This window comes from Gopherus evgoodei, unplaced genomic scaffold, assembly GCF_007399415.2.
Source record: "Gopherus evgoodei ecotype Sinaloan lineage unplaced genomic scaffold, rGopEvg1_v1.p scaffold_40_arrow_ctg1, whole genome shotgun sequence".
NCBI classification, from domain to species: Eukaryota; Metazoa; Chordata; order Testudines; family Testudinidae; genus Gopherus; species Gopherus evgoodei.
In genome coordinates, this window is record NW_022060061.1 from 3,136,521 (window position 1) to 3,145,824 (window position 9,304).

The 9,304-nt window shown below is 59.5% G+C and overlaps 1 protein-coding gene across 3 annotated transcripts; it reads left to right on the plus strand.

Moving 5' to 3' along the window:
• The first annotated feature begins 576 nt into the window (after positions 1–576).
• On the plus strand, positions 577–8,058 carry ECSIT (ECSIT signalling integrator). Of its 3 annotated transcripts, none has more exons than XM_030546037.1 (8): positions 577–643; positions 1,846–2,091; positions 2,736–3,162; positions 3,386–3,609; positions 4,061–4,118; positions 4,737–4,885; positions 5,679–5,781; positions 7,398–8,058. In XM_030546037.1, the coding sequence occupies exons 2-8, from the start codon at positions 1,975–1,977 to the stop codon at positions 7,616–7,618; spliced, it is 1,299 nt and encodes a 432-aa protein (XP_030401897.1). In that variant the 5' UTR covers positions 577–643; positions 1,846–1,974; the 3' UTR covers positions 7,619–8,058. The 3 variants fall into 3 exon arrangements, with proteins under 3 accessions (XP_030401897.1, XP_030401896.1, XP_030401898.1); XM_030546038.1 differs by lacking the exon at positions 577–643 and adding an exon at positions 1,655–1,746; XM_030546036.1 differs by lacking the exon at positions 577–643 and having other exon boundaries at positions 1,647–2,091.
• The last annotated feature ends 1,246 nt before the right edge of the window (positions 8,059–9,304 follow it).

Genomic DNA, 9,304 nt, shown 5'->3' on the forward strand with positions numbered 1-9,304 from the left:
GCCCTGACATAATGGGGGTGTGTGATCTGTGCGGGGGGGGGGGTTGAGGAGGGAATATTAAATAATAGCAGAGCCTCATGCTTGGGCTGCGGGGTCTATCAAACCTCCCGGCTGCAGGCCAGTCCTCCCACCCGGATTCTGGGGGACTGGGGGGGGGGGCGAGATTGGTTCGTACCTAGCTCTGCCCCATGTGCCCCCCACCTGGGACAAGGTGCCCCCTGTTCTGTAACCAGCCGGGAACCAGGGAATCCCGCCGGTCCGGGCACGTCTGGGGCAGGGTGCGATAGGCTTGGCAGCCCCGGGGCACCGGCTGATTCATCCTCACCCCGGCCAGGGAAACCGAGGCACAGACAAAGGAAGGGACTTGGCCAAAATCGAGGGGTGGGGGGAAGCCCAGAATAGAACCCAGGAGTCCGAGCCCTCTGCCGGGGGGTGGGGGGGAGGAAGACTCAGGGGCGCGCCCCCTGCCCGGCGAGGGGGCAAGTGGGACCCACGTGTCCGGCTCTACCCCACGGGCGCCCCGCCCCGGTGGGGGATGGGCCTGGGAGTGGGCGGGGCTCAGAAGCGAGGCGTGTGATTGGCTCCGCCTCCTGACCCGGCAGGGATTAGAGGGGGCGGTGCTAAAATGGCGGCGCCCAGTGGGGTGAGGCCGGCTGGGGTCGCATGGGGGGGGGAGGCTTGGGGAGCCAGGTCCAGATGGGGGGATGAGAGCTGAGGGTGGAGATGGGGTTTGGGGGTGCTGGGGGCATGCCCAGATAGGGAGCAATGGGAGCTGGGGTGAGGGGTGGGCTGGAGATGGGGTTTGGAGGTGCTGGGGGCATGCCCAGATAGGGAGCAATGGGAGCTGGGGTGAGGTGTGGGGTGGAGATGGGGTTTGGGGGTGCTGGTGGCATGCCCAGATGGGGGGATGAGAGCTGGGGGTGGAGATGGGGTTTGGGGGTGCTGGGGGCATCCCCAGATAGGGAGCAATGGGAGCTGGGGTGAGGCGTGGGGTGGAGATGGGGTTTGGGGGTGCTGGGGGCATGCCCAGATGGGGGGATGAGAGCTGGGGGTGGAGATGGGGTTTGGGGGTGCTGGGGGCATCCCCAGATAGGGAGCAATGGGAGCTGGGGTGAGGCGTGGGGTGGAGATGGGGTTTGGGGGTGCTGGGGGCATGCCCAGATGGGGGGATGAGAGCTGGGGGTGGAGATGGGGTTTTGCGGGGCTGGGGCATGCCCAGATAGGGGGCAATGGGAGCTGGGGTGAGGTGTGGGGTGGAGATGGGGTGCTGGGGGCATGCCCAGATGGGGGGATGAGAGCTGGGGTGAGGTGTGGGGTGGAGATGGGGTTTGGGGGTGCTGGGGGCATGCCCAGATGGGGGGATGAGAGCTGGGGGTAGATATGGGGTTTTGCGGGGCTGGGTCATGCCCAGATAGGGGGCAATGGGAGCTGGGGTGAGGTGTGGGGTGGAGATGGGGTGCTGGGGGCATGCACAGATGGGGGGGATGAGAGGTGAGGTGTGGGGTCGAGATGGAGTATTGGGGGGCTGGAGGCATGTCTATGTGCTGGGGGGCGGGAGGTGGAGTGTCTGGGAAGTGTGAGGTGAGGGGATGGGCGTGCTGGGGGTCTGGAAGCCTCCCCTCCCTGTGGGGGGTATATGGGAGTTTGGGGGCAGGGCATGGGGGGGGTGAACATGTTTGTGGGAGACACAAATGCAGTGTATGTGGCTGCATATAGGGCCCCATGAATGGGGGGGTGCCTGAACAGGTGATGGAGAGCTCTCCCTTCCCCCCACCTCCCCCCGGTAGATTTCCTGTCTCCATGTGCTACGGTCAATCTCTAAGTTACGTCTCTGTCTGTTTCAAGCAAACACTGGAGGTTAGGCATGGCTGAGCCTGCCCCTTCCTCCCCCCGTCATTCTGCATCTCCCAGCTCCAGCAGCAGCCTCCTTCCTCGCCAGCCTCCGCCCTGCATCGGAGGGACAAACTCCCCACCATGAACAGCGTGCGGAACCTGCTCCGGGCCCGAGAGCTCTCTGCCGGCCGAGGCGTCCTGCGGCAAGCCGTGCCGGGGAGGGATAGCCCATGGCTGCAGGAAAGGAGCTGTGCCCAGGTACCAGCCGTCCTGCAGCAGGCTGGGCACCACGTGAGACACAAATTCCGTGTGTGTGGGTGTGGGTGTGGGTGTGTGTGTGGGTGTGGGTGTGGGTGGGTGGGTGGGTGGAGGGGAAGCAGGGACTGGGAATCAGGACTCCTGGGGTTCTATTCCCTGAAACCACAGCTGCCCCCTGCAACTCGTGCCCCAGGGCACAGCCCCCCATGGATCCAGCTATCCCCGAACTCCCCCTCCCAGGGCACAGCCCCCCATGGATCTGGCTTCTTCTCCCGCTCGCCCCCCAGGACAAAGCCCCCCATCCCCGCTCCCATTTGATGTAATCCGAGGGTGGGGGAAAGAGGGGCACCAGGCACCCGTTTGTACGAGTGGTATCGCAGCGGATCGGTCTGGTGGACAGGAGGGGCTGCTGGGAAGTAGTCTGAGACCCCGCGGTTCCATTGCACACAGGCTGCTAAGCAGCTGTCAAATGGTACCAGTCGCTGCTGGCCTGCAACCTGGCATCCAGTGCCTGTGAGCCAGGGGAATGGAATGGCGCTGTAGAGTGTGGGTCTGCTATCTAGGGCCTTGCCCCGCTGAGCGAGCTCAATCACCAGGTAACATGACAGCTGCTAAAGGCCCTGTTTGATCCAATTCTCTGCTAGTGCTTCTGGCTGGTGCCTGTGCGGAGCATCCGGAGCAGCGCTGCCCTGAGCCGTTCTGAGCTCGTCCCCTCGGCGAAGGGGGACAAGGAGAAAGACAGAGGGTTCCGTGATGGGTCCCTGGTGCCCTTTGATGAGCTCTTCGAGCGGGCCCACGAGGGAGACAGGAACAAAGCTGCCTTCAACCGAGCGGTGGAGTTCTTCTGCCAGAGGGACATCCGGCGCAGAGGTCACGTCGAATTCATCAACGCGGCCCTCAGGAAGATGCCGGAGTTTGGGGTGGAGCGGGATCTCGACGTCTACAACAAGATCCTGGACGTCTTCCCCAAGGAAGTGTTCGTGGCCCGCAACTTCATCCAGAGGATGTTCAACCACTACCCGAGGCAGCAGGAATGCGGGATCCACGTCCTGGAGCAGATGGAGAACTATGGTAGGGGTGGGGGGTGCCCAAACACCCACAGCAGCAGTGTGGGGTAGTGGTTAGGGCTGGGGGGAGTTGGAGTCAGGACTCCTGGGTTCTATTCCCAGTTCTGCTACTGACTCCCTGTCTGAACTGGGCAAGTCGCTTAACCCCTCTGTCCCTTAGTTTCCATGGTGAGGGCTGGTGAAGGCACTGTCTGCGTCTCTTACCCGCCTCTCCTTTGCATACACAGGCATCATGCCCAACAAGCAGACGAAATTCCTGCTGCTGCAGATCTTTGGTGACAGGAGCCATCCCATTCGCAAGTACCAGCGGCTCATGTACTGGTTCCCCAAATTCAAGCATATCAACCCTTACCCGGTCCCGGCGGCTCTCCCCCGAGACCCCGTCGACCTCGCCAGGATCAGCCTGCAGCGCATTGCCGCGGACCTGAGTGCCGAGGTCACGGTCTATCAGGTAACAAGAGGTGCTCGGCTGTAGCGCGTTGCCCGTAGCCATGGGAGTGCCTGACTCTCGCGTGCTGGGGTGTGAGTGCCGCGGGGGAAGGGACTCTAACACGCCAGGGCCTCTTGCCGCACAGCGGTGGAGTCCCAGAAAGAGCAGCGGCTGCCGCCGATGAAGGCAAAGCTCTGGTCAGCTCGAGCGACCCCTAGCACAGCCTGATGCAGAGGAGAAGGTGCTTGCAGCAATCGGGGCATGGAGCACCTTCTAGACTGTTCAGTGCACCAAGGAGTTTACTCCTGTTACCTGGGGTCCGGCCTCCCGGGGCTCGGTCCCCAGTTCGCGCAGGGAGCCCGGCCTCTTGGGCTCTACAGCCTGCCGGGCTGTATTGAGCTGGGGGAGCAGGTCAGGGATCCCATGCGTGTGAAGGATGCTGTCTCTAACAAAGGTGTCTTCATCCCCGCAGATGCCTCTGACGGATATTTCGGATGCCGGAAAAGAGATCACCCAACCGCACATCGTAGGTACGGGATGCCCCGGACAACCTTGCCTTTGACTGGCCGGTGCTGGATTACGTGGGAACGAAAAGTCTCTAGCCCGTTGCGGGTGTCTCCTTTGGAGCCTTAGCTGGAGGGGACGTCAGCACTGAGAGCGTACGGCCCTTCGAGCTGCTGGCTGGAGGCAGCCCACATGGCTCGTGATTTCTAAGCCCCCCGCAACCCTGGACAGACTCAGAGGGGGGCTTTTGGGTTGGGTACGGGGGTGTCTCTCTAGCCCCATTGACGTGGATTTGCTCACCTTCCTTATAGCCTCGCCTCTAACCTTTCCTTCCCCCGTTAACTACTGACACTGCTCCGGCGCTGAGGAGCCCAGCGTCTTCAGAGACGCTAACGAGCTAAGCTTCTCTGTGGGGCATCGCATCTGGGGTAACAGACGCGCAGCTTGGAAGCCCAGCTCCTAGGTAGGAATCGCAGCCTGGCAGCTAGGGGCTGTACGCGGCTCGTGTTCTGGAGAGCTTCCCCACCTGGGGTGCTTTGGCTTGGTGCGAAGGCCGTTCAGCGCAGAGCCATTGGATTATGTTCATTCTCTCCCCGGGTGGCTAATCCTTGATTTGTGGCGTGTGTGGTTTCCCCTCCCTTTAGGAATCCAGAGCCCCGATCAGCAGGAACTCTTGGCTCGCCACAATCCGGCCAGGCCCGTGTTTGTCGAGGGCCCCTTCCCCTTGTGGCTGAAGAAGACTTGTGTTTATTATTATGTACTCCGCGGAGATCCACTGCCTCCTGAAGAAAAGGTAGAGAATGGCCTTGCCTCCCTGTGTAGGCCTGGGGCTGCCGGCTGCAGGCTCTGGGGAGGAGGGTCTGTATTTCCAGGCTGTTTTCCTGCATTGCAAACACCACGGAGTTGGTGCTGCTTTGGTGAATGACGTGAGTCACTGTGGAAACGCTGTAAGTCTTGTGGAGGTGGGCCAGGGGCTGGTTCATGGGGTGTGGAGAATGGGCTATGGGGGCTTTTCCCCTATAGGGGGTGCTGTCTCTGACCCTGACCCCCAGCATGGGGACTGGCTTGCTCAGGGGAGTCAGAGACTGGAATATGGGGCTTTTCCCCTCTTGGGGGCACCAGTTCTATTCCCTCCTGCTTTGGTGGAGACCAGTAATTACCTCCACCTGACGCCATTCGTCGGCCTGCACATAATGAGTTTGCCGGGTCTCAGTTCATTCCTAGCTGGGCTGGTGAACATATCGTCGAAACCACCAGCACAATCTGCAGTGACCAGGCCCCTCACGAACAGCCTCACTGGAGAGGCTGGCGTCCATTCTTCCACTGGGGGGGAGAGGGGTCTGTCCAGGGCTGGCTCAGGGATATCGGACAGGAAGTTCGCTCTGCAGACACACTGGGCTGCCATTCTGGCATCTTTCTCTGGAAATCCAGAGGCTGCACAAGCTGAAGAGTGGGCTTGTCTTGTCCAAGGAGGGCAGAGAGATGCATGCGGCTCAGCGGTGTTGGTTAGCTATTGAGGAAGGTAGAGGTGTTTGGTGGGGGTATTTACTCCCCCTGTATAAATATCTTTCCCCCTTCCCCCTTAGGAAGAGGTGATCGACTCCGAGAGGAACTTCTACTACCCCATGCACCTTGACCTGGACCTGGACCGGGACCTCTGGGACGACGAGGAATTTTACGTGGATGAAGGTAACACGCGTGGGGCAGGGCCGCTGAGGTGGGGGCACATTTAGAGCCAATCAAATCTACTGGCACAGTCGGGCAACAGGAGAGCCAGAGCAGCTGGCAGTGAAGCAGAAATAGAGCCCAGAAATTGATTCATCCCTCTGGAAGCTGTTCCATAGGTTAATCGACACCTCTGTCCTCACTCACCCTAAACTGAGATTGAGGGATGTGATCATTCCCCTCTATTCCACATTGGTAAGGCCTCATCTGGAGTCCTGTGTCCAGTTTCTCAGTGCCTAATTCCACCTCTTAACCAAAGCCACTCCCCCTCGGTATAAGCTTCCAACGCTTGTAATAGTGTGCTGTCAACCTCTAAGTCGCCAGTTCAAATCCAGCCCTGCTCAGCAGTGGATGAAGGTTACTGCCCCAGTTAATAGTCCCCATCCTAATCCAGAGCTTCTGAGAGAGGTCTGCATAAACCAGCCCTGGCACTGGTTAGAATAGCAGGGTTGGAAGGGAGCTCAGGAGATATCTAGTCCCACCCCCTGCTCAACGCAGGACCAACCCCAACTAAATCATCCCAGCCAGGGCTTTGTCAAGCCTGACCTTAAAAACCTCTAAGGAAGAGATTCCACTCCTCCCTAGGGAACCCATTCCAGTGCTTCACCACCCTCCTTGTGAGATAGTGTTTCCTACTATCCAACCTAAATCTCCCCCACTGCAACTTGAGACCATTACTCCTTGTTCTGTCATCTGCCACCACTGAGAACAGTCTAGATCCATCCTCTTTGGAACCCGCTTTCAGGTAGCTGAAAGCAGCTATCAAATCCCCCCACATTCTTCTCTTCGGCGGACTAACCAATACCAGTTCCTGCAGCCTCTCCTCATAAGTCATGTGCTCCAGCCCCCTCATCCATTTTTGTTGCCTTCTGCTGGACTCTTTCCAATTTTTCCACATCCTTCTTGTAGTGGGAGGGCCCAAAACTGGGCACAAGACTCCAGATGATGCCTCACTAATGTCGAATAGAGAGGAATGATCACATCCCTCAATCTGCTGGCAGTGCCTCTACTTATACAGCCCTAAATGCTGTTAGCCTTCTTGGCAACAAGGTCACCTGGTGACTCATATCCAGCTTCTGAGCAATCACAGATTAATAAGAATGATCTTTTTCCTCCCCCTCTAATTTCTATATTTGATCCCCCAAGAAAGAAAGTATTAAGGTTACTTAGATCAGCAGATACTTTTCTTCCCTACCTGCACATGTCAAATCAAAACTCCTCTGCAGCAGGATACAGTAGTGACTTCTATTCTAAGCGGCTGTGTGGTAGCTGTTGTGTTCTGCCCCAGAGGTGGCCACATTTCAATGCCGGGTGAAAAAAATAGTTCCTGGATGTGTGGACTTTGCACCAGGGAATCGAAGTCCTTGACAGACAAGCCGCCTCCCTCCTGAGGGTGGAGGATTATTGTTGTTCGGTGAATTGACAGTTTTCTTGCGGAGGGAGGGGCAGAGGTGAGATTAGGACCCCAAGAATCCTGATTTCCAGTCACCCCGTTGGCATTACTGGAGTCCACTGCTCCATTGTGCTGTGGGGTTTGCTAATATTGACGCTGCTTCTGTTCTCTGTCCTGTCCCCTGCAGTGGCGGAAGGCCCCATCTTTGCCATGTGCATGGCTGGGGCAGGAGACCAGGCCACTTTGGCCAAGTGGATTTTGGGCCTGCAGCAAACCAATCCCATTTTGAGTCAGACACCAGTTGTGTTCCACCTCACGCCGGGGCCCCGAGAGCTCCAGGCGGCCTCAGACTCGGAGAGCGGCGAGGAGGAGATCCCGCAAAGTTGGCACATGAAGCAAGAACTTTAAACCTGCCTTCATTTCATCGCCTTCCTTGGGGATTGTTTAGCTGTATGCAATCGAGCCGATGGGCCAGAGGGAATCTGCTTCAGCAGCCACCGTGGCATAGGAACGGATCTGTCCCTTCAACCAGTCTGAGCCACTTTGAGTAGAGTCCCATGTAATGGGGGTGCTGTGACTGTCTGTCTCCTCCCCATGGCCATGCTTCCTTTGCTCTAGCACTAAGGACCGTACTGGGTAAGGGGTGAATGCGCTTAGCCGCCAGATGATTTGATGTAGTAGCCTCACATTTGGACCTGATCATTGTTCTGGGTGGTCTCTGATTGTGGCAGGGGGAGCCCAGAGCCTCCTGAGTTGTAATCCCAGCTCCTTTTAAACCACTGCGCCGGGCGTGGAGCAGAGACATTATTAAAAAGCCTTCAGCACTTTCCGAAGGAGGCAGGGAATGAGTCCTGTTCTGGCCCTGCTGGTCCTTCTCCATGAAAAGGGGGCAGGTCAACATTACAACATGGCTTTGTGCAGGGGGGGGCCTGCCCAAGCCGTGGGGGCCTAGGAGAGCCTGCCCCACTTCCCCATGCCTTCTGCTGAAGCCGCTCTGAAAACTAGCCAGGAGCTGGCCTGACAGGGTGTTCAGAGCCAGGACTGGGGGCTGCTGCTGATCACAGAGCAGATACTTGCTGCGGGGGTCGTGACTGGGCTGAACTGCCTCCAGCCAGCTAGTCAAGGCCAGCTGCTCATGGGAACTGTATGGGTAGAGGGGCTGGGCCTGGGGGGGAGGGGGTGTCTCCTGAGGGTTCTCTGGTGCGGGGGAGCATGGTGGGTAAACTGTCCAGGCCTGGGGTGGGTGGGTGGGGGTGTGTGTGTGTCCGTCCTGGCTTAAGCATGTGGGACCATGGTGGATGGAGCAGCCATGTGCTGGTTGGGCCATGGGGGGACCTGTCCTGGGGGGCTGGGCCCAAGCATGCAAGGGAGGGTGGTGGCTGGCAGGGGTGTGTGCTGACCTGTCTGTCCCAGAGCTTGGGTGGAATGGTTGTGTATGGGCTGGGCCCTGGTGGTGGGGGTCAGTCCTGGGGGGCTGGGCTCCATGAGGGGGAAATGTGATGGGTGGAGGGGGCTGGGTGCTAGTTGAGCCCTGGTGGGGGGGTTAGTCCTGTGGGGCTGGGCCCCAGGAGGGGAGTGTGATGGGTGGAGGGGCTAGGGACTAGCTGGGCCCTGGTGGTGGGGTCAGTCCTGTGGGGCTGGGCCCCACGAGGGGGAGTGTGGAGGGGCTGAGCGCTAGCTGGGCCCCGGTGGTGGTGGGGTCAGTCCTGTGGGGCTGGCAACCCCGAGGGGGAAATGTGATGGGTGGAGAGGGCTGGGTGCTAGCTGAGCCCTGGTGGGAGGGTTAGTCCTGGGGGACTGGGTCCCAGGAGGGGAGTGTGATTGGTGGAGGGGCTAGGGACTAGCTGGGCCCTGGTGGTGGGGTCAGTCCTGTGGGGCTGGGCCCCACGAGGGGGAGTGTGGAGGGGCTGAGCGCTAGCTGGGCCCTGGTGGTGGTGGGGTCAGTCCTGTGGGGCTGGCAACCCCGAGGGGGAAATGTGATGGGTGGAGAGGGCTGGGTGCTAGCTGAGCCCTGGTGGGGGGGTTAGTCCTGGGGGGCTGGGCCCCAGGAGGGGATGGGTAGAGGGGGAGGGGCTGGGCAGTAGCTGGGCCCTG

Bases quoted from the DNA above. Each gene is read 5' to 3' on its own strand.
- ECSIT (XM_030546037.1), top strand. From the start codon at position 1,975: ATGAACAGCGTGCGGAACCTGCTCCGGGCCCGAGAGCTCTCTGCCGGC. The intron at 3,610-4,060 runs GTAACAAGAGGT...TCATCCCCGCAG, and splicing joins CCGAGGTCACGGTCTATCAG to ATGCCTCTGACGGATATTTC. The intron at 5,782-7,397 runs GTAACACGCGTG...TGTCCCCTGCAG, and splicing joins GGAATTTTACGTGGATGAAG to TGGCGGAAGGCCCCATCTTT.